A 24,866-nucleotide genomic window follows, 5' to 3' on the forward strand; every position below is an offset into this window, starting at 1 on the left:
TCAAGAGAACGTAGTGTAGTGAAGGAGGACTTCTTCCTAAAAGGAGTCCGACTGAGCGTAGCGAAGCGATAGGGAAGGCTAAGAAGAAGAAAAAGGGTAAAGATCCGCCCGATTGATATATACGAGAAATTACTGAAGCTTCTCCACTAAAAAACTAAAAAGGAACTGCAGAGGGTCCTCTGCCGGTACTTGTGGATTCAAGGGTACAAGAAGGCCCGGTGGTGTGTGTGGTGCTTAAACAGATAGAAGAAAGCCAGCGAAGGTGAGCTGGTGCTCAAACTTATGATGCTAAAGCCCTTGCTTTAATGGATGGATCTGTCTATGCCTATGTACCAGAAGTTGGAAGAGCAGCCCTTGATGAGGGGTACGCTTCTAGGTCTCAATCACGAAGGTCCTAATTCGTCGATAACGATCTATAAAGGCGACCACGATCATGAGAAGCATAAGCTCGATAGGGATCTATATATGCGACTTAGTCAACAGCTTCAACTGATGCTCGGCCGCTCACTATGCTCCCAAAGAGAAAGGAGATGGGGCAAATAAACTTGAGCTATTAATCCCAGTAGGCCTAAAAGATACGGAACTTCAGTCTATAGTTTGTGTTCAGTGATAGGGCTGGCTGCTTTCTTCCATTATAAGCTCTATTTAGGGATCTCTCATAGGATCTAGATATGAAATTAATTTATCTGAACCTGATTCTGATTATGAAGTGGTTGATGAAGATTATTGACCTAGGTTTTCGGATCTAGGTTTATACTTAAAGGCTGCTGCACATGCTGTTTCAGTTCTTAGAAGAACTATTTCTTCTTCTTCCATTTTATAATTGATTTCTTCATCTTCTTTGTAGAGTAATATTAAACTTCTTGCTATATCACACTCATGAAAATGTAATATACCTGCGCGGTAGATTCTACCATGGAAGTCCATGAACGCTGGCAGATAAAATGGATGGTTTTGGTATGCTGTAGCAAGATTGATTACGAATGATTCATAGCTAGCTCGCTGCACCCACTTTACTAATTCGTCTAACAAAGCTGATAATTTATACTCCTTCACTTCTGAGTCATTGATGTAACACAACCGACATACGTCCAATGCTTCTTGTATAGGGACATCTGCCAGTCTTCCATCTATAAGAATACCAGCTGCTTCTAAATCAATACGATGATTTTTAAGTAGATTCAAGACTTCTTTATCAATCCTAAAGACTTGAGACTGAAGTTTATTCAAAACTTCACAAACATTCTTTTTGTTATTCAACTTGATATAGAAATTGTCATAATCCTTAGAAGTAAATAGATTAAATCGATTATAAATTTCTCCTGTTAGTCTGCATAAATAACCACCTGTTATATCATTTAATGTTTTTGCAATTCCAGCCTTTTTAGATACCCAATCCATTGGCTTACAAACCTTGGGAAGATTCAGTTTCATCGGCAACGCTTTTAAGTCAATAGTCAAAGTAGCGACACATTTCCTGTAAATAGAAACATTTTTCTTTGACTTTTTATCAGAAATTGTAATTATATTGATCAATTTTCTGTCACACAAGAACTCTACCAAGTAGATACCGATATTATAATCTTTTGTTGTACTTTTTTTCTTTTTCTTTTTTTCTTTGGTTTTCTCATCTTTATTTATTTCCTTGTTGGAATTGTCTTTTTTCTCATCTTTATTTATATCCTTATTGGAATTGTCTTTTTTCTCATCTTTATTTTTCGAAGAAACTTGAAATCGAAACTTGAAATCGTACTAAAGATACAAGCTGGTCAATTAAAGTAGATACCCTAACCATGGGTGAGAAAGCAATATTGTGGAACACAGTCCCAAGTACATAAATCATTACAGCTTCCAGTGTATATGAATCTAAGACATTAATACAATGGTGATCCTCATCAGTTAATTTTTGCTGCTTTAGATACTCTTTAGCTGTAATCTTATTATCATTTATTACATAATCCATTATATTTTTATGATTCTTATAAATACTTTCCTCTTCAAATATCATAGTTAGTCTTTCTATTTTCAACTGTAAGTCTATTTTTTCTTGCTCAGTGTATTTGGAACCATCCTTTTGTAAAATTTGATCATTTTCGGACATTCTTTGAAATAATATATTGTGATATTGACTCACACTAGATTCTTTTTTCTTTTTTTCAGAAATTTTTCTTTTTTCATCAATTTTGTGAATTATGTTCTTCCAAAATCGATCAAGAATTTGTTGATTATTTAAATTAATAATTGGTGAAATCTCATCTTTACGTTCATTATCAGAACTATCACTATCAGAAAAACTACTATAACACCTAATACTATTCAAATAAATACGACTATAACACCTAATACTACTAAAAGAAATACGACTATTTAACCTAATACTACTAAAAGAAATACTACTATAACACCTAATACAATGAATATTCAACCCACACAAATTGAGACTCCTTCCATTAGTGACGTTCGATCCTAAATTCAACATCTTAGAAATACCAGTAGAAATCAAATTTCCATAAATACCAGTACAAGTAACATTAGTTGAATAAGATCTAGCATTTTTAAATGCTACGGTAGGAGTCGTCGGGGTCATTGGCAATTTCTCTATTTATTATTTCACCTTACTTAAGAGACTTCGGCACGCTCCTAGTCCGAAGCCCCAGGCATCTGGTATCCTTTTGCGGAACACCTCCGCTTGCTTTTGCGCTATTGTTACTTATGGCTGTTATGTTTAGGCTTTTTTTAGAATCAATATAAGACTAAAGATTCAACATCCTCCCGTTGCCATACCCTGGATAAAGAAATATCCCTCTTTCTAAAACAAGGAATGATTGATTGATTATATTGGTTTCTAGAAAGAACCGGCTTTGAGGTTCATATTTCCAGGGAGGAATGCACCTATTAGGGTCAACATATTTCCCTAATCCTCTTTATTTAAAATTTTCTAAATCAGAGAAAATCTTGGAATGAAATCCTTTTTATCAGAGTTAATATCTCTTTTTGTGGGATAGGTTTATTCTTTCTATTTTCTTTGGTTTACCCATCCGCTAGAGAGAAGACAGAAACATACGGCATAAGCACTGGAAGCAAAGGTAGAGGCTAAGGCAGCAGAAGTGAAGGCAGCAGCTACATCGAAAGGACTTTGTAACTAGAGAATCAGAAACTCTCAATGTAAAGTCTGGAATTAGGAAACTTAAAACAAACTGTAAGATAATCTTAAAAGCACTAATGCATACTTTTTGAAGTCAACACTCATTGTTTCTTTCAGTCACTGCCTCTCAATGTATACCTCCCTTCGCCTTTTTGGGGCTATGGGAGGTATACATTGAGAGTAAGTGAGCGAGTGAAATAATGTATGTAGCTCCGGATTGTTCTTGTTCTCTCCGGACTGTCTGTCCTGTTGGACAAATAGGCATGTGTTTTGAGTAAGAGTTCCACACAAGCCTAGGTTAGGGCAAGAAAAGGATAAGTCAACCCCTAAGGGAAATTCTATCTTAACTTGCCAGTCTAGGGGTATGGGTTTAACATCACAGTACACAGCAGTGATATCTTGGCTTCGATGCTGGTCGAGGAGTGCCACCGTTTCCGCAGGCTATAGCCAAGAGTTCACGGAGTCAGGTTACCACATGTCTACGGGCCACGCTCCAATCAATGCCTTCTTGTCCTCGAGTCCAGTAGTTCGATTCATGCTCTTGGGAATACCAGTCCTCCTAGGCAAGCTACTGTTTTAGGTCAGGAGCTCATCATGCAGCTATCTTTGAGACAGACATGCTTGTCTCAGTGAATACATTGCTTAGCCTGAAATGAACACTCGGTTTCATTCTTCACTCTACGCAATAAGAATTTGTGTTTCCTTCCTGAAGTATTCTGGGTTTAAGATGAGCTTACCAGTCTGTTTTAAGTTTCCTAATGCCTTTTCCTATCTTCATAGATAGTATGCACTAACATTCGTTTTCCTATTCCGGAACTATGCATTAGCTCGTAAAGCTTCTCCTTCGGCTTTCTCTTTAGTTTGACTAGTGGGACTAACACATTGGCTTTTTGAAGTCCTAGAAAACGAATTTCAAGGACACTCCTAGGGTTAAGGACCTTGAAGGTATAAAACCGTGTTCTAGGCCATAAACTACCATAAACTAATAGGCATTGAGTTCAATAATGTGTGTAGCTTATTAAGTGAGCAAAGCACAGGGGACAGAACGCTAAAGAGAGAAAGCAAAGTAAGAAGGTGCTGTCCTCAATCACATAAGCCAAGGGTGTTAGCGAAATTCTATTCATTTGTCTCTGGTAATGCAAGGTTCGGAAGAATAGGACCTGAGACAAGCATTTGGACTGCTCTAAAAGGCTGGCAAGAAAGCCTCTTTACAAGGAAGTGGAAGCTCTAATTTGTGGATTTCATTTCCTTCTGGGGGCTATACTCAACTATGCTAGCCTGCGAGCTTAGTTAATGAATCAAATCCTGCCCTTTTTTCTTAGGTAAGTAAGCAGCAGGTCGACCGGTGGGCTTTGAGCTACCAGAGCAAGGAGATACAGCTTTTCCTTCCGGTTAAGAATTCCTTATTCAACTACAAGTTAGGGAATGAAGGCAAGATAGAAGAAAATCTTACAGAACACCTTCTTAGGTAAGATCATACGAGTAGAAGATAGTACCTGGCATACCTACCCGTTATAATTAATGGCAGCTGGCAGAGCTCATTTCAAGGACTCAAGCAGTCTTAGTTATTCCCAGGCACTACAGAAGTTGCACTTAATAACTACCCATTCGTACGAAATCATGAATCTAATGATTCTCTGGGGAGCCTAGTGACAGATCGAAGTCAAGAATGCAAAAGCCTGTAACTGGAAAGCTCTTGCTAACGCTATTGTCAGAGATTCAAGACTGAACTGAACGGAGCGCGTGCTCGTGACTTAGACTGCCTAAATCAGTCTGGCTTATAGAGCCTTTGCTATCAAAAGCAGGAGATGAATAGATGAATCCACGCGGTGTCCAAACTACTAGTTCGGCTGAAACCAGAGACGTAGTTGAGTGGGCCAGACCGGACCCTAATAAGTGCTTCTTAATAGTGCTTCCAATCTCGTGTGAGTTGGCCCCTCCATTGATCAATCTTAAGAAAGCCCAAAAAGAAGAGTCAAAACGGCCACTATTGCTTGAGCACGCTAACTTCATTGGTAGTGGTAATGGATAGTGGGGCTATAAGAGGAATGCCACACTTACTTGAATCTAGCGGCTATTGCCGGATTCAGTAGATAGATGAGCGACTAGAGCCAGAGGCTCAGGCTCCTCTTATTGAATAGTTGGCGTGATCCATATTCAGAATTGCAAACCAATCTTGTGATAGTTGGCATGGTTCCAGACTGAGGAAACCTGGTGCTATCTATTGATGATTATAGCCTGCTGGAGGACTTATTAAGCCAGCAAGAATCTATATATAGAGCTGGGCTTTACTATTAAGTGGGTGAGTCCGGCCTTATTAGGCCCCACTGTGGAGCTTACTAATCCGGTGACTGATAGTAGGTTATTCTTCTTCTTATATTTTGCTTATTAAAGAAACCTACTGGCTGGCATATTCATTCGAGCGCTATTCATCTGCGACTATAGTAAGTAGTCTGGCACAAGATTCAAGTCTCCAGACTATAAGCCGGGCCTGGCTTATAGTCTGGTTAAAGTTTGTGTAACTTATTACCTACGGAGAGAAAGGCACTCCCGAGCAGAGGGAGGGCCGCCCGTCCTGTTACTCCTCTTCAAGATGTGAGCTGTTCAGGACTCGACTCGGTACAGCCAAGCCAGCCGCTTCTTTCAAAGATAGCTTTCTTCCTAGGGGATGGCACTACTGAGCTCCCTCCGGGGTAGTGGACTCGAGGAGTGCCTTCCTCTCCTCATGGGTACTAGTGACTTTAAGTTGTTATCAGAAGGTTAAAAACAAATATGAGATGAAAGCCCTCTCTAGCCCTAAGATAGAACTCCAAGATGTAACACAGGTGCATGATCTGTCTCCCGCACTTTTTGATTCCAGCTCTGGCTTCACCACCTTCTTCAGATTCTTTCTAGTTGGAAGAGTCGTGGTTGCTCCTTTCGAGTGGCTCTCAGGTGAACCTATTGCTTCAAGATAGGATTTACTTAGTTTTCTTTCTTCCTGCCCTTTCCGGACTCTGTCGATGGTATGCTTTGGATGGCTTCTTGGGATGCTGTGTATGGTAGGTTTTCTCCTCTGCCGGGAATAGTATGCTTTCTTATAGTAAATAGGTTTGTTCAAGGACGAGGACCCGAACGAATCTTTTTCTTGAGAAATAGCCGGAAAGACAATAAAAAAGATTAAAAGGGCGAAGCCCTAAACACTCCTTTCTTTAGTAGCCAAGGCAGTAGCCTTTCCTTCCGGCGATATTAGCTTGGGTGGCTGGGGTAGATTGGTTTGGTTGACCTTGCTTTCTGCTATGCCTGAGATGGTATCCTTTGTTTGGGTGGTATGCTTTCGGGTAGTATGGTTTCTGTTCTGATAGTCAATTTCTTTAGTGAAGCTAGCCTATTTGATAAAATTATTTTCTCTCCTTCACACTTCACTCCTTAGAGGAAGGGATATGATTAAGGCCAAGGAAAGCTGTCCAATCGCTTCAATCACTCCTATGTCAATTTTGTTTGCTGAGATCTTGCTACATTTCCCTCTCCTGCACCTGGGACTCGTACAGTCGTACTCTACTGCCGAAGCTCATGCTGCACCAACTCCAACTGCCTTCTCCAACGGGCCGTCATCATCTACATCAACTTATGAGAGCGTAGCAATCTCCGAAAGTGAATAAATCAAGTAGAAGTGCAGTAGATGCAGAGCTGGGCTCCTTCTGGCACTGCTGTCAGCTTAGTCCTCTCTGTCATTGGTTTTCTCTAATTCAGCATTTTACAAGAGCAGAGGGAAAGAGTTCGTTTTTGAAGCCCTTCGAACGCTAAAGAGAGAAAGCAAAAGAAAGGGAACGAGGGGGTAGGGCGGACGGGGGTCTGTTTCCAATCTGACCTTGCTAAAGAAAAGAGAAAGATAAGGCTTTCTTCAAGTGTTTGACTTTCATGTAAGGCGAGTGGAAGGGTATCATTAGCATAGCCAGTTAATAGCCAGTTAAGGTAGCCTTCTTTTCCTTATAACTTCATACTTGCTTTGCCTGTTCCGGCTAGAAGGGATAAGACCAGGTAAGGACGAACAAAGGAGAACACCTTGCTTTTGACTTTCCGACTTCCCTTTCTGCTGGACAGCTCTATCTTGATTCCACTTCAAGTATGGATCCCATTGACTGCTTTTTCTCTAAGATCTGTTTTGACAAATCGATGCTCTGGTGTACGGGCGGAATTGGGCATTGAGACATCAGATCACTGAGATTTGTTTCATACCAGCTGCGCTAATAAGTCAAATTGCTTTCTACCCACAAAAAGATGGGGGTTTGATAAACATAGGTGCTTTCGAAACAGCGGTCCATTCAGCAAAGAAAGTGGATGTCCCGGGTTGAATAAACTTCTTGCTTCTTTGATCCTACGATCTCACAAGAAGGCAATGCAGCTGCCCGTATTCGCTTATTTCCCTCCTGTGAAGAAGAGCGGGCTTGACAATCAGTCAGCGGCTTCGATCCGAAGGTCTCACTCTTCCTTTTCTATTGGTGAAATATATCCTGGCTGACCTCTTCAATGACGGCTCGCTCATACATCGTTGAGATTCAGAATTTGATACATAAGGATCGAGGAAGCAGCCGTCCTACATGAAACAAGCTACTATACTACAGAAACCTATCGATCGAGTAAGGCCATCAGACTGGTTACCTACCCTTTAGGCTACTTATTGTTCTTGAAAGGAGACATACCTCTAGAAGCTCTGATTGTGCTGAATCCGAAGCCAAAGAATGAATAAAGTGAAAGTAATAGATAAGAAATGGAACCTCAAGTGAGTGCGCAGTCCCAATACGAAGAAGAAAGGGGCGAGCTTACGGCATCTCCTATAAATTGGATCATCTCATCAATTCCTTTCTCTTTGATTGATGTTCAAATCGTTTCTCATGCAACCAAGCAGGCCGAACCAGCCCAGATCTTATCAAAAGCTTTTAGTGTTAGCTTTGGAAGTGTGCAATAAATGTGAATTGTTACAGGATGGAATCAACCAAAATACATGTTGTGTCAAAACTTTTATTCAAAGTGCTTCATCATGTTACAATAGTCCCGCTGGAAATCCCTTATCTTGTATGACCAAAAACCGAAATATTTGTGCAAGTTCACAATTTCGTGTGAACTTCTGTACCGTGGACAAATACAATTATGACTTTACGAGAATGCTTTTTGCAATCTCTTGCTAGTTAATATGATCAAATTTAGCCATCAGAAAATTGTAGTCGGATCCATTATACATCTAGACATGTGAGAATTTTATAAAGTGCACTTTTGTATATGGAGGAGTTCTAAGGAGATAACACTTGGAGAGAAGCACCAAGCCATCCCTCTTATAGTTTTTTTTTTTGTGTCCCAGAGATAAACAAGACATTTGATGGGGGCATGGGGTGTGCATACATCATACATGTGCCACAACTGGTATGGACGGCTGAATTAAATCAAAGAGAGCCGTAGATATTGTCACTGAGTAGTGCTGTACATTTTGAGTGACATCTGCATTTATCTACTATATAGAAATAATAGAATACATACAGCCATATTGATGGTAGCCTGGGTAGTCGAGACCAATATTCTACAAAGTTACTATCTTGGATGATTGTCAGAGTCTTCCAAACCAAAATTTACCTCTTCTATTACAGTACTCATTTACCTTGTACTATACCTTGATGTTCAAATAAGGTAAAAACTACACAAGGAAAGAGAGGTGGTGAAGTCCAGTATAGTATGCTGGTCTGCCGTGTTCTCAACATGACCCTAGCATCAGTTTGGAAGAATCCCTGCAACAACGTGTACAACTGTTAGGATCAACTCTTGTGGAAAATCTCAATGAGTTCTCATTGACGAGGTCAAGAGATGAATTTCCACACTGTTCCGTATGATTAACCTTTTTTTCTTGTAGGCCTGGGGTTCTGGTAAGCCCTAGCAATCCATGATCGAATAGGTCTATTGTTGTTATGTTACCACTGTGCAGCAAACCTGGTTGTGTATTACAAAGTATCTGAATTTTTTATTTTCTTTGGGTAAAAATATTTTTTTACTAATGTGACATTTTACTTCTTGTAATTTCTGATACAGATGATGGAATTCAGGGAAGCTGTTGAAGAGGCTACTAGTCCTCAAGCACTTAAGGAAATTGAGTATCAGGTAAGACAACCTGGAAGCTTGCAGATTTGAACCTTTGGTTGTCTCTGTATAACAAATGCATATACACACTGACCTCATAAACCTGATGTGCATCGATTTGAGTTTGGATGCGTCTGCTATTGGCAGAAGCTAGTGGAAAATAGGTGTCCTTGCTGCGTTGTCATATGACCAACTATGTACACATGATTATATTGTATTTTCTTTTTTCAAGGTACAAGAGAAGATGAAAACTTGGTCTAAATTGTTTGACAATGCTTTTAAGGATAGGAAATACGAAGATGCCATCTCTTCGATCCAGCGAATGACATACTACCACCGCATAAATGAAGAAATTACAAAGAAGCTGTGATAGATTTAATTGCTATTAAATCTTTTATTCACCAAGTTACTGAGTCAATGAGAAGATCAAGCTCACCCATTACCCCACTGTCATAGAGAAGCTGGGATACTTCTGAAAGATGTGAATACGTGCTTGTACTCCTCACCTGGTCTTCCCAAGGATTCTCATGAGGTGTAAAATCAGTCTTTCCAAGGATTCTTGTATGGTCACCAAGAGGTATTTTGGGGGCTCACTTGTCATTACTTCAATGATACAATTGATTTTAGATGCAATGAATCTGATCTGGTAGATTTTGATACAAGAGGTCTGCAACTTATGCTAGGTATGGCTAGAAAATAAGTGACTATTTAGTATTTACAGGATATTTTTTATATTTTGTAACTTTCACAGCACAGTGATCGTATAAAATGAAATTAATAAGAAATATTCCATTGTATTCGTGAAGTATAATTAAACCGGTGATTGCAGTCTGATTATTGAGATGTATCCCATCTATAAGATGTCATATTGGTGGTATTTAGTAGAACCAGAAAAAAGAAAAGAAATTCAACTAAGCAGTTGGTGATTGGTCAGGGTTCGTTTATTTATTATTATTTTTTTTTAGTTTTATTTTTTGCAGCAGCATTTAGCTCTATGCCAGCAAAATGCATTTTTGATTGTCTAAATTTTATGTTCAGTATGTCGAGATGTATGTCTGGTTGTCCAGTTAAGGTGTTGGAAAAACAATATAGAGCTCTAAATCCTTAAAGAAATGATTGTTTTTCATACACTAGTTTCTATATAATGGAGGAGCATTTGTAGGTCTGCATTGATCAGGCTCCCGATCCAAATAAATATTTAGTCACCGTAAGGGCGGGTTGGGAGTTGGGACCGATACCACCATTTGGTTGCTATAATCCAAATCCTCATATGCCTGCCTTTTCTCTGCCCTTCCACTATGAATATTCTATATTTTAGTTTCAGTGTTCTATCAATTAGGAATTTTAGTTATTCCATTTTGATAACTTGATAAGGTTCCCCAGTTCCTCTAGCTTTTCTCATTTCCCACTAACATAAAACCACCACACACATCCCATTCTTCTTTTCTCCAGTAGGAACCTTTAGATGTTTCTTGGAGCGCATAAACGTAACACACAGTCACTTTGCCCACTTCTAGTTCCTCCTATAAATAGTCATGCAAGTATGCAACTCTCTTCAACTCATCCACAGGAGAAAGAAGTTCGTAGTTACTAGCAGACTGTTTCTTTGGCAAAATGTCCATCATTCCCTCATTCTCTGGTCCTAGGATCAATATCCATGACCCATTCGGTTTGGACTCCTGGGATCCTTTTCATAACTTCCCCTTGGAAGGAATTATTCCTAAAGAGAGATCGAAGTTCACTGACAGTCACACTGATTGGAAGGAAACACCGAATGCGCATATTTTCAAGGTCGATCTTCCAGGTTTCAACAAGAATGAGGTGAAAGTTGAAATCGACCATCAGAAAGTCCTTCAAATAAGTGGACAACGAAACAAGGAGGAGGAGGTCGGAGAAAAGAATGACAAGTGGCACCGTGTTGAGAGAAGCAGTGGGAAGTTCATACGAAAATATAGGCTGCCAGAGAATGCTAGTGTTGATCAAGTGACAGCCGGGTTGGAGAATGGTGTACTCACAGTTACTGTACCAAAGGAGGAAGAAAATAAGGTCCATGGGAGACTGGTTGAGATATCGAATTAATTTGAAACTCCTGATTACTAGTGATTATATGTGTCGGTTATTGTAATATGCACTATGCAGATTGGTCACAGGTGCATGAACATATATTCAGTGTCATGGGTCGTATAATGGTAACTGGAATAAACTACATGAATCATCTTTCACATCCAAAATATTCCAAGTTTCGGACTCCTTAATTATGATCACCGCTCTTTTAAACGATACTTACCAGTATCTGCAGTTCGAACTCCTTGTCAAGCTCATTAATAGGTCACCACAAGAGAAAACTTCATCCTAATTTCCCAGAGGTGCGAGTCGACTCGGTCTAGCTGGGACTAGAATGACACCTATGACTTATGAGTTATGACTTATTATAACTGGAACTTCTATTAATGAAATCTGTCACAGTTAGTGTTGTTCCTTTCAGATTTCACATCCTATATATACTTAGATATAGGATATGCATTTATTCATGAAATCAAGTCCTGAATGCAAAATTTTCTTTTAACTTCCACCGTACCCCATCGTTTTCCTTCTTCTATCTAAACAGATCAAAAGATGGAATTCTCATCATCTTACCATTGTTTCTCAGCTATTGCTGTCCTTATAATATTTATCCAACAAGCAAATGCCAATCTGATGCACCTCAACAAACCAGGAAGGTTACAAACAAGTAGTTGTAATGTTTTCGATGGTAGTTGGATCTTTGATAGAGCATACCCTCTTTACGATTCAACAAAGTGTCCATTCGTTGAGCGGGAATTCAATTGCCAGAAGAACGGTCGACCAGATAATTTGTACCTCAAGTACAAATGGAAGCCTAATGGTTGTGACTTGGCCAGGTACTTCTCATCTTCTTTGAAGGTTCTGCTCATCTTATACATGATGCAGTACCTGCTATAGTAGTGTCGTAGTGATGTATAGTAAGTATTTTGCTTATGAGCCAGTGTGAACCATGTGCATGTCTCTGTGTAATTGATAAGGTCTTGTAATAAACTGTATGAACCAGTAGTGATGTATGTGTTTCCAGACCAAACATCTTGAGAAACTGCCGACATTTGTTATGCAATTAATTATCGTTGCAACTTGCAATGATGTGGGCGCAGACCTTATCACAAGACCTGCTGGAAATGGTTGTGGGATGTAGAAGTGATAAAAGCACTGGCAACTATACTTGGCTAACTTAACAAATCATCCTTGTTAGGTATGTAGGGCGTGCACCCGGTTCATCGGATCTATTTAGAGCTGGACTCATCCCCAACACCCACCCTCTGAATCTTGATCGTTATGTGGACAATCCCAACCTCTGTCGCATTATTTCACACGAGAATTTTAATATGAAAACGCAGTACAGTAAACACATGATCAGTGATGACTAGTTATGGTGATCAACCAAACAGACATGCCAGCTGACAAAGTGTGGAGCCTATTTGGTGCAGGAAAGTAACCAATAATCAAATAATGTATGATTACAAATCAACCAAAAGTTTGTATGCTACTTTTGGTTCTCACGTGACAAAGATTCTTTATGTTCTTGTTAAGAAATCTAAGCAAAAGTTGCACTGAAGAATTTAAAAATGTGAAGTTCTGATTTGTGAACACAGTCAACACTAGCTGCTATTGGATTCGGGTCCGGCCATCTTTTTACACTCTTTCGTTAAAGGAAACCCTGTGTAGCTTTTAGCATATTTTGATGTGTTTTCTTGTCTCTTTTTTATTTTTCTTTTTGGCTAATTGCATCCATCAATGTAGGTTCGATGGTGTAGATTTTTTGAGGAGATTCAAGGGGAAAAGCATCATGTTCGTGGGGGACTCACTTAGCTTAAACCAATGGCTATCCTTGATATGTTTGCTTCACAATGCCGTGCCCCAAGCGAACTACACCATGAAGAGAGGAGACCCTCTTTCCACATTCACAATCACGGTAGGTGTTAAATATTGTCTCATGACAACAATTTTTTGTCATGACTCGAATAAGACAAAAAAATGTCTCCATTAGTATTATTGTTGATGGTACTGTTTGACCCGAATTCTAAACCAAGAAAAAAAAATCATAGTTCCGATTCTTATTTTTAGGAACTGTTTAAAAATAGGTACTTAAAAAACCGAACTATATAGAATTGGAATCAAATGGGTTTTTAAACAAAAAAATCATATCAAAATTGGAACCGGAAGTTCATACTTTTAACATAAAAAATATCGAAATAAAAAATATAAAAACTGAAAACATTCATTTATATATTATTAAAATTTATTTATTAGTATAATATATAGTTTTCATAGCATTTATATTTAATGTTATAAATAATACAAAAATATAGTTTATAACCTTAAATATATGATTTTATTTAACTTATTATCGAATGGCATAATTACTTATATGATCAATATTTAAAAAGTGACTCGTTCATGCAGTATTTTGTTATTATCGAAAAAAAAAAAATGCAGTATTTTGTGTTTATAGTACACATTTTTTTAATAAAATTAATAAAAAAATGTATAAATAGTGAATCTCTTAAGAACCGGAACTGAGAATATCCACTAGAAACCGATGGTTATGGGTATAGTCCCACACTCCCACAATTTTAAGAACCGTAAAAAACCAAAACCAAATTCTTACAACACTAAGAATCGGACGTATTACGACACTTAGCAGTGCCGACCCTGGGCCTATGCTATCTAAGCCCATAGGGCCCCCAAAAATAAGCAAAAAAACAAGGTCCCGTTCTATTTACAAAAGCCTACTATAATGTTAAAAATCCAATAGAAATTCATTACAAAAGCCCAATCTACTAAAAAATTGGGAACAAAAAGTCGCGAGAACTTCCAGGCATCATGAATCCTCTTTCTTCAGTTTCTACTTTCTAATTAGTATGTGTTTGAAACACTGTATTTCTACCGCCAATATCCTCTTCAACTGAATTAAAGGATGCATATACATTGTTAAATTTAACTAGATGAACTAATATTCAGGTTGGTTTCTCTAACATACCTTCATATAAGCTTATTTTGGAATTAAGAATTAGAACTGTCTGAATTAACGGAAGTTGTGTGAGTTTTGATGCATGCTTTAAACACATAGAGGTGGCAACTGTTATGAACAAATTAGGTGCCAGCCCTAACCGCCTTAAAAGAAACTGTTGTGAACAAAATTCACTAGCCACTTTTGTGCAAAGCAAAGTGCACGAATAGTCCTCTGCACCATGTCCAGTCTGCGAAATTGAGTTGCATCTTCAATTCATTGAAACTTTTGGAGAAATGCTGCCTAACAATTGAGTTATATGCATATAAGATGTGCTCCTGATATGAGTAAAGTTAGCACTATTTCAGTTGTGTAAAATTATTTGTTACTCGGGACTAATCATAACAAAGCTTGAAAATGGTTTCTAGGATTACGCCATATCAGTGATCCTCCTCCGCAACGTGTATTTAGTGGATGTGGTGAGTGAAAAAATTGGCCGCGTTCTTAAACTTAACTCAATAGAGGGCGGCAATGCATGGAGAGGCATTGACACACTGGTCTTCAACACATGGCATTGGTGGAACCGCAGAGGCACTACACAACCGTACGAATTCCTAACACGTGATCGATGATTTTGAACGATATTAATTTCCTTTTTATGGACATCGTAGAAGTTACAAGTATATGTTGCTCGACTTACAACCGAACAATTTATATTTTTTGCTGCAGATGGGACTACATTGAAGAAGGAACAAAGATTTACAAAGACATGAATCGTGTGGTTGCCTTCGAGAAAGCTTTGATAACTTGGGCCAAATGGGTAGATACAAATGTTGATCCTACAAAAACCAAAGTATTCTTTCAAGGGATTTCTCCATCTCATTACAAGTAAGCTTCGCTACACACTGTTTGTTTTTAAGACTAACTTTAATCCTAATTTCCTATTCAGTTATCCTATAAAATGTGAAATTCTACCATAGCAATATGAAATTGAATAGCACATAGCTTATATAATTAATGTTAAAAGTGGAAATGTAGGTACCATGTGCATAGGCTGTAAGGACTTGACGTGTTGTTTCTTGTATATGTGTAGATAAAAAAAATTTGAATAAACATGTTTTAACAGATTGGAGATGTCCCTAGGAAAAAAAATGGCAAAAATTCCTTTGGGGCCATGTAATTACGTTTTTATTCTCGATTTGTTCGTGTGTTCATGCTTAATTTCGATTACTATTCCAGTGGAAGTGAATGGGACGAGCCGAATATCAAGAATTGTTTGATAGAGAAGCAGCCAGTGAAGGGCTCGACGTATCCTGGAGGTTCACCACCAGCATTAGCAGTGCTTAAGAATGTATTGAGAACAGTATCTAAACCAGTCTACCTACTGGACGTAACGACATTGTCGCAGTTGAGGAAAGATGGACATCCATCGATATATGGTCTTGGTGGACAAAGGGGAATGGATTGTAGCCACTGGTGTCTAGCTGGGGTTCCTGATACTTGGAACCAAATTTTGTACAATGCTCTTCTCCCTTAAAAAGGGAATGCTGGAATTGGATCAGGAAATGATATATTGCTTAGATCATAATAATTTCAAGGTTGGGTAAATTTTATTTGATACCAATTTTTAACTATACTGAGAGTCTCCTGTATTCATTATCGAAAAAAAAAAAAAGAGTCTCTCCTGTATTATATTATGAAATTTCGAATTAATATTATTCTCAAGATGGTCATTCCAAAGTAAAAGGGTAATTGCCTAATTTGGCCATGATAAAAGCACCTTGTGCTCCAACCGGTGGTGCCTTTTAATTTTGACATTTTCAATGGGTTTTTGACCTTTTTGCTTTTCCTTACAACACTCTCTTTCCTCCGGCCATACTCTCTCTCCTCTTGTATTTCTGATGTTGACAAGCACATTGATAGTTGCCCGTTAGATTCTCTTCGCGATACGTTCTGACAATTTTTTACCATTAGATTCAACCCAACAAAAATGAAAACCTAGTAGTCATTTAAACCAATAGAATTACTTATTGTGGGAATGAGGGAGTAGCAATTTCTTGCTCTATTATCAACAACTGTTTCGTAGTTTTGTTGTACGGACATGAAACAACATTAACCTCGATTTTTGTGCCAAACTATAAAAGTTTTTACAAACCTCCAAAACTTCCAGTTTTTTTTACTTAATCTTCTTGATTATCCTCTCCTTCGTGATTTTGGTAAGGTTTTTCATGGAGGAAAGAACATAAATCTTGATATAGAATTTTTCTAATGTTCATCTTCTTGATTATCCTCTCCTTCTACGGTTCTCATTGTTTATTGATATGTTTTGAACTTTGATTTGTTGTATTTAGTATTGGTTTGTTTCTAGGTCGTCTTGGGTTTGTTTTTATGTAGTAGTGTATAGAGTTTTTTAAGGTTTCCATAGTTGTATTTACTATTTCCATGTTGATTTTATTATTGTTGCATTGAGTGAAGAAGTATGTAATAGGTGAGATGAAATTGAGAGTGTTTGATGTGTATATTTCCTTAGAAGGATTCATGTGTCTTGTGGAAGGTTTGTCCAAGCGCATGAAATTGAGTTTTTGTGTGATGTACTTGATGAACAAGTCTCTTTGTAGATTGATGAAAAAATTGACTACTTGAATATGATTCAAAAGTAGAAGAAGACAACTGTGCAGTCATTGTGGTGAGCTTGGATTGCCTTTTCAGCTGCGGTTTCACCAGGTTTTAGCAATAAAGCTAGACTGTGTGGATGCCACCATCAGCTACATTTACATATACCGTCAGTGATAAGCACCCAAAACTGTAATATAAACCCTGTAGAGACATTACATATTGGTTAATTATGTATGTAATAAATGCAAATTAATTGTATTTTCATACTTTTTGCAGGTTTCGACACGTAAACGATGAAATTTCAACAAAATTGGCATTTAGTATGGAAACAAGGTGAATATGCTAATTGGAAACAAAGCTTTTTTATCAAGTCCAAAAGAAGCCCATTGGAAGCTTAAATCAAGCTCATGAAGCCTGGTCAAAATAGTCAATTCCGGGTCAACCCTGGTCAAGTCTTGCAGAAAATTAACATAACTTCAGAAAATCATATATTTTGACTCCGAACTCCGTTTTGGACGTGTGACCTGTCAAAACGATCAGCGCGACAAGCTCTACATAATGGTATATAGGTTCTATCAATTTACTGGGCTAGAAATTAAAACAGATCCAAACTAAGACAAAGTAAAAATCCAATTACTATTCATCATGATATCATTAAGTGGAAGCTTATGTAATCACCCACTTTCTCCACTTAATATTTGCACAAACCACTCATAATTATTTATCTTGTAATAGGAATTACTATTCACCCACTTTCTCCACTTAGATTAAATAAATTCTATTATAAAAATAGATTAATTTGTAACCTTTGGATTGAAAATGTAAGATGTAATCTTGGCCCCCCATTTCACTCCTTTGAAACTATAAATAGGAGGGGTGGTGCTCTAAATAAACTTGCCAATTTACTTTTGATTTGTGGCCTTGTATCCTTTCACTCTCTTCTTCTTCTTCTTTTTTATTTTTATTAGTTGTAGCTATCTCACCATGGACTAACTCATCCCTTGTGGAGGGTTAGATAAACCCATGTGAGGATAACTCTACTATTGAAGATGTAACTCAATTGCTTAAAATTTAACAAGTTTGATTTTTGCTTCAATTACAAAATAGTTAGAAGTGGAAAACAAACTAGAGGTTGAAGAAGTGCTCTAAAGATAGGGTGCTAATTTAATCTCTCATACTAGTAGAATCTCTTTAGAGATTTAGAAATTCTATTAGGGATCAAATTAGTTTAATTATTCACTTTGATTTGTCTATGAATCAAAGTGAATATGAAAACTAACAATTGAAATATGCCTTTCATTAATAGTAGTTTGAATTACATGGTAAATCAATCCTCCACACTTCTCTCTATTCTATCTTCTTTAGTCATTTTAGAATAAATTTGTTATTAGTAAATTTTGTAACTTATAATTAAAAAAAGTAAAGTATAGTGTAAAAACTTCCACCTAAAGCCTTCTCTCATTTAAGATTTCTCTTGAGTAGTCTAGCTAGCTAAGTTGTGAACCAAAAGTGCTTCAATGTTAGGCATGAGACGATTCCTTTACTCGAACTATATTTCAACATGAATCGAGAGTAAGGTAATTGATATAAGTGTGAGTTGGAGTAACGTCCAATTTAATACTTATCAGTCAGCAACTTGGTTTTTTTGGAAATCCCATTTCCACTTCACAGATCACCTTATGGAGTTTTGGAAGCACGTTTCACTATATAAGTTTGGGAATGAATCAATGTAATGGTATTTTGTGGTTTGTGAAGCGGTCGGTTCAGTGTGCTTGAGTGTCAGCACAGTAACTGTTAATGTTCACATGTTTTGTTTGTGATTATATCAGGGGTACCCTTATATCAGTGTTGTTGTTTATAAGGAGATAAATGAGAGAGAAAACTGTATGGAAACTCAATAAGAAAAGATGTATTTAGCATTCACAAAACTGGGCTGGACGTGCCATTCTAAACTGAGATAACTGACAACCTATAATGTATGATACATCAGCAACTGAAGCCATAAACAAGAACACAATTAAAACTATCAGGTTGACTTTAATATACACCTATAACTTATGTACAAAATAGTATTATCCAATAACAAGTTAAACAAAAGTTAACTTTGATAAGTTTATCTAATATCAAATAAAACAAAAGTGTAGCATTTAATAACACATACTGAAGTTAAGAAGTAGTAACTAGCATCTCAGTGCCATATTTCACCATTGTTCCCACCCAACTCAGTTACAGCTTGTCCATTGTTCAATATTTAAAAAAAATTCTTATTCAAATTTAAATAGCCAAAATGTTTTGAAGTCCCACCCTTTGTAAAATTGACCAGGATTAGAAGTTGCTAATGGTTAGTACCTCAGAATATGTTTGTACGTAGATAAACTGGTGAGATAAAGAATCTAGTTTGCGGGGGGGGGGGGGGTGGGGTGGGGAGGATTTTTGCCACATGTTAGGAACGATACGAAGTGAGTCTTCTCTTGCCATTCTTAACATATACCAAATGTAAGCAAAGAACTATACTATTATGCCAAACTCAACAATCAACACTTGAAATGTCAATATTGCAATATGGAACCAAGGATGCAAAGCTATTGTACGTATGCTTCCAGAGAAAGAAAATATGAAAAACAACCTAACTCAACAGAGTACAAAGGTATAAGCTTTACTGAAGATGTTGCCCAAAGCAAACTCAAAGAGACAAACTTTGATATCAAACTCAACCAATTACGAGATATTCGACGGGTTTCACTATCAATGAACGAGAAATAAGAAACTCCCACAAACTCATTTTTGTCTATTTTTTATGGGGATAGGGAGCCATTATTGGACTTAGCTTTACAAGGATATCACTAACTCACTATACATGTATGTTAAGTGTTTGTTGAAGATGTGATTAACTACTCCCACAAACAAAAGGATTAATGTTTAAGATCAATTTCCTTGATCATTTCCTTGATCAATTTCCTTGATCATTTATCAAACTGAGTTTAGATGGCGCGACGACTAAGACAGTTCGCTAGAGTGGATAAGAAGTCTTTCGAGTTTGAGAAGGTGGGTGTAAATGATAGAGAAGCTACTTTTTGGATCACTGAAAGAAGTAGAAGTAGGGTATTCAAATCCTCAATCTCTGAAGCAGGTGGACTATGGTTTGGGAAGTTGTTATGCCAGTGGAGATTTGAGATGGTATAATGATTCGTATTTTACGCTTAAAGCTACAAGGAAGAAGAACATTTGGGGTGATTACATCCAACTGATGGTCTCCCCTAAGAGAAGAGTTTCAAATCATAAAGTTCTAATCTTTCTGGCCAGCGAAGATAGTCAAGGCTGGGCAGGATGTGGTCTCTCACTGCTTGATTTTTTCTTCCCAGGGGTGAAGTTTGGCGGAAGAGCTCAAGATGTTGAAAAGTTCTTTCGATCCCATAATCCCAACCTTGCTATAAACAATCCTTTGGAGTTCCCCAACCTACTAGAAGATGTTGTCTCACATAATGTGAAGGTGTCAATTAGATCAACAGGTATGGTTACCAATGCCAGTTGGTGGATCAATGCAGCTACATGTCATGCGTCTTCCGGAGACGTGGATTCGGGGTGGGTTGGCAACAAGATCAAAGACCACCTTGGTTCTTCTGAGCTTAGAATCGTGGACAAGAAAAGAGCAGTTGTTTTTTTTTTCAGTCGGAAGAGAAAGTTTATAAACTTATTAAGTTAGGCACTTTGTGGTATAGCCAGACCTTAGTGAAGTTTAAAACATGGAGGCCAGATTGGCTATCTTTGGATGCGTCTTTACTAGAGAAGAAGAATTGGATGGTTTCTTTAATTGGAATTCCCCCTCATCTGATGGCGAAGCACACTGCAGAGAAAGTTGTTAAGCAATTTGAACAAGATTTTCAGATTGACGAGCATACTCTTGCCGTTGGGTCTTCAATCAAGTTTAACCAATGTGAAACTCTCTCATATCCCTAGGTTGATCATATTGGAAGAGAAGGGGTACAATTTTCCGATCAGAATCGAAGTCGTCAAGAGGGACAACTCTGACCGGAATTCGGCCACATCTCAGTGTGACTCGGCATGTCCGGATCCAGGTGGATCACCATATCACGTTTCTCCTGCTTCTGTTGCTCAAATGGTGGATAATGTGACATCACCATCATCTACTTCACTGCCACCTGGTTTTGATAACATACAAGAAATGGCTACGTTGCAGGTTCAACAGTCAGATGGTCAAAATGACAGTAACATTTTTGTGGACAATCCAGCTGTATTTCTTCATAATTCTTTTCAAGCACTGGAACCAATAGAAGAGTGCACTGAAGTGGGTATGTCATCAAGTCCGATCCCAGGATCCTCAAACCCAGCACCCCATTTACATACGGAAAATGAGCGGTATATAGGGCCCAATAGCCCACGACAGACGCAAATGACAAATGGGAGGCCCAATAGTAAAAAGAGGAACGAGGCAGGACCTATGGGCCTATTTCCTTGGTCGAATATTGCTTTAAGGTGGGCTCACATGGCAAGACAAGCACATAGGCCTAAACCGAAAAGAAGGCACCATCGTTGGCCCATGTCAAATCCAAGTTCTAGAGAGGAACATATTCATCTCAGGTATATGGGAATGCTCAAACCCAAGTCCAGACTGGCTCAGGTATATGGGAATGCTCCTCTTTCTCAACAGGCAAACATGTTAGAGTTCTCTAGTACTTCAACCCCTGCTCTGGCTTTCAATTCAAGTGATGACAACAATCATGAGGTCTTTTCTGCTCCTTATTCTTCTAGTCGAGGTAGATACGTGCCTTCTCCATTATGCTCACATGAGGTGTCTTTATCACATATTGCCGGTAGTATTCATAGAAATGAGAATGAAGAGGACATTAGTAATTGGATTCAATGGCTGGCAATTCCTTTAGTTGAGCAGCTTGGTTTAACTGAGGAACGAGGGAGACAGGCTCTTTTTAATTCTTTCATGGCCCTTGATAAAACAAACAGAGCAAATCATGTTACAGATGCTACACTGGCTTTTATTCAGGAAAGCTCAGATTCGGAGAGGCTTACCAATAGTGATGTTGGGTTGACGACGTTCTTAATGAAGATTAAAATTGCTTTGTGGAATGCAAGGGGAGTGGGAAACCTGACAGCTTGTAACAACATTCGGAGGTTGAGATAAAAACACAAGCCGGATATTATTGTTATTCAAGAAACTAGGTTACAAGATGGAAACATCACTAAGTTTCATGCCCTTTGGAGACACCCTTGGCGGCTTGTTTTGGTTCCTTCTTTGGGTTTTTCTGGTGGGATTGCTCTTACATGGAACTCAAGCAAAATTACCGTGGAGGACACGCTATGCGGAACATATTCAGTTTCGGTAGTGTGTACAAACTCTAATGATAGTTTTAAATGGCTGTTTACTGGTGTTTATGGTCCTCCACAAGTTAGGTGGAGGGATCATTTTTGGGAGGAGCTGGAGAATTTTAGAGCATGGTCCCAACTTCCTTGGTGTCTTGGTGGCGATTTTAACGTTATTCGGTTCCCTCACGAAAGAAAAAGGGGTGGAAGGTTCGATACAGGCATGCGTGAATTCGGTGAGTTTATTAATAGCCATGCTCTTATAGACTATCCTCTGAATGGCGCCCTTTCCACATGGTCAAATGGACGAGAAGAACCCCGAATGTCAAGGGTTGACCAATTCTTAACTTCAACTGCTTGGGATGAACACTACCACCACGCTTCCCAAAGACCACTTTCAAAATACTCCTCGGATCATCAGACAATTATGTTACTGTGCGAAGATCGATTAAGTGGTCCTATTCCCTTTCGGTTAGAATTAATGTGGTTTGAAGACTAAACTCTTGTGACTAAGATCGAGGAATGGTGGAATTCTTTTCACTTTGAAGGAAGGCCTAATACTATTTGGTGGCGTAAAATGAAGGCACTTAAAGAAAGGCTTAAGACATGGAATAAAGAGGTCTTTGGCCAGGTGGATGTGCAAATTGATGATCTGCTATGTCGCATCGAGGTCCTTGAAACTAAGGAAGAAACCATGCCACTCTCACAAGAGGAATTCTGTAACAAAATTATTTTGAAGCAATCACTTAAAAGTTTACTCAAGAAGGAAGAAATTAATTGGAGAGTCAAGTCCAAAAGCAAGTGGCGCTTTGAAGGGGATGAATGCACTAAGTTCTTTCATGGCGTAGCAAATGCAAGAAATAAAGTCAAAAGCCTCAAGAGGATGGTCATAGAAAGGGTGGAGGTTAGTGATCCGTAAGCTATCAAAGATCATGTGATTCAATTCTATGAAAACATGTTCACAGAAACGATGGAGGGTAGACCGAAGTTAGATGCACTAGAATTTGGCTGCATTTCGGAGGACACAAGGACACATCTTGAAAGAAGTTTCACTGAGGAGGAGGCCAAGCTTGCTCTCGACAACCTGGGAGGTGAAAAGTCCCCGGGTCTAGATGGGTTTTATATGGCGGTGTTCAAGAAATGTTGGCACATTTTAAAGGACGACATTATGGCAGTCATCAAAGATTTTCAGGATACAGGATTTTTGGACAGTAGAAATAATTTCACCTTCTTAACCCTGATACCAAAAAAGATGGGTGTCTAACATTATTAGATTACAGGCCTATTAGCCTTATTGATGGAATCTACAAGATCATCGCAAAAGTACTTTTTAGAAGACTGAAATTGGTGCTCCCAGAGATCATCTCCATTTCTCAAGGCGCCTCGGTAGATGGAAGACAAATACTAGATAGCTCACTCATTGCAAATGAACTTATTGATTCAAGATTGACATCTAAGGCACCGGGTGTAATATGCAAGCTGGATATCACCAAAGCTTTTGACCACGTCAATTGGACGTTTTTGGACTACTTGTTGGAAAGAATGGGTTTTGGTATTGTGTGGAGAATGTGGATTCATACCTGCATATCAACAGCCTTTTTTTCAATCATATTGAATGGTACACTAGCTGGTTTCTTTAGAAGCAAGAGGGGACTTCGACAAGGTGACCCTCTTTCACCTCTTTTATTCACTATTGTCATGGAAGCTCTCACTAGGCTGTTCCATAGAGCCATGTCCTTGGGGTATATCAAAGGCTTTCAAGTGGCACAGAACTCTCATGAAGTTGGTATTCTACAATATGTCGATGATACTCTATTCCTTCTTGAACTGTCTAGTTCTCAACTCTTCGTGCTCAAAGCTATTTTGTTAATGTTTGAAGCAGTTTCTGGTCTAAGAACTAATTTGGCAAAATCGTCATTGCTGAAAGTGGGACAGGTGGATAATATGGAATATTTGGCTTCTATTTTGGACTGTAAAACTAATTCGCTACCTTGCAAATACCTGGGCCTTCCTCTTGCCGCTTCTTATAAGAAGAAGGAATCATGGGACTCAGTGATAGAGCACTTTCATAAAAGGCTAGATGGGTGGCAATGTAATTACTTGTCTAAGGGCGGAAGACTTACACTTGTAAAAAGTACTTTATCCAACCTTCCGGTGTACCAACTTTCACTTCTCACTATCCCGGTGAGTGTCGCAAAATTATTAGAAATACTAGTCCGAAATTTTCTTTGGGGGACGACGGAAAATAGGTGCAAAATTCATCTGGTCTCTTGGGAACAACTATGTTTTCTTAAACCGTATGGGGGTCTTGGCATTCGCTCTTTGACGATCTTTAATAAAGCTCTCCTGGGTAAATGGATATGGAGATATGGCATGGAAATTGGTGGTCTTTGGAGAACAATTATTGAAGCGAAATATGGGGCAGATGAGTCGGGATGGTGGCCTAAACCAATTTCTCAACCACATGGATGTAGCCTATGGAAAGGTATTTTGGCCTCTTTGCCGCAATAATTGAGGCGAAGATAAAGTACAAAGGTCGGGTACCGGAAAAAGAATTCAGTTCTAGCATGATGCCTGGTGCGGTGACTCCTCTCTTTGCACAAGATTTCCTACTATTTTCAGATTTGCTTCCAAGAAAATAGG

General features: G+C 38.4%; 3 protein-coding genes across 12 annotated transcripts in view; all 3 read left to right on the forward strand.

Moving 5' to 3' along the window:
- Positions 1-10,066, forward strand: part of LOC147478327 (iron-sulfur cluster co-chaperone protein HscB homolog) — a 35,431-nt gene extending 25,365 nt beyond the window's left edge. For 8 of the 10 annotated variants that reach the window (XM_086585338.1, XM_086585331.1, XM_086585333.1 and 5 more), the window contains 2 exons: positions 9,203-9,271; positions 9,483-10,066. In XM_086585338.1, the coding sequence (XP_086441464.1) occupies positions 9,203-9,271; positions 9,483-9,620 (207 nt within the window). In that variant the 3' untranslated portion in view covers positions 9,621-10,066. The remainder of the gene's footprint in view (positions 1-9,202; positions 9,272-9,482) is intronic. The other 2 variants (XM_086585339.1, XM_086585341.1) reach the window with 1 other exon arrangement.
- A 798-nt stretch (positions 10,067-10,864) lies between these two features.
- LOC147478330 (18.1 kDa class I heat shock protein-like) lies at positions 10,865-11,481 on the forward strand. The gene has a single exon (XM_086582547.1). It carries the CDS (start codon positions 10,865-10,867, stop codon positions 11,327-11,329), a length of 465 nt encoding a protein of 154 aa, XP_086438673.1. The 3' UTR covers positions 11,330-11,481.
- Positions 11,482-11,820: 339 nt separating this feature from the next.
- Positions 11,821-15,904, forward strand: LOC147478331 (protein trichome birefringence-like 41). The gene is made up of 5 exons (XM_086582546.1): positions 11,821-12,150; positions 13,061-13,232; positions 14,699-14,874; positions 15,000-15,158; positions 15,510-15,904. The coding sequence occupies exons 1-5, from the start codon at positions 11,867-11,869 to the stop codon at positions 15,805-15,807; spliced, it is 1,089 nt and encodes a 362-aa protein (XP_086438672.1). The 5' UTR covers positions 11,821-11,866; the 3' UTR covers positions 15,808-15,904.
- Positions 15,905-24,866: the final 8,962 nt, after the last annotated feature.

Source organism: Coptis chinensis, chromosome 9 (assembly GCF_015680905.1).
Source record: "Coptis chinensis isolate HL-2020 chromosome 9, ASM1568090v1, whole genome shotgun sequence".
Lineage (NCBI taxonomy): Eukaryota > Viridiplantae > Streptophyta > Magnoliopsida > Ranunculales > Ranunculaceae > Coptis > Coptis chinensis.

Coding starts and splice junctions, on each gene's coding strand:
- LOC147478331 (XM_086582546.1), top strand. CDS start 11,867: ATGGAATTCTCATCATCTTACCATTGTTTCTCAGCTATTGCTGTCCTT. Junction 12,151..13,060: donor AATGGTTGTGACTTGGCCAG/GTACTTCTCATC, acceptor CCATCAATGTAG/GTTCGATGGTGTAGATTTTT. Junction 15,159..15,509: donor ATTTCTCCATCTCATTACAA/GTAAGCTTCGCT, acceptor TTACTATTCCAG/TGGAAGTGAATGGGACGAGC.
- LOC147478330 (XM_086582547.1), top strand. CDS start 10,865: ATGTCCATCATTCCCTCATTCTCTGGTCCTAGGATCAATATCCATGAC.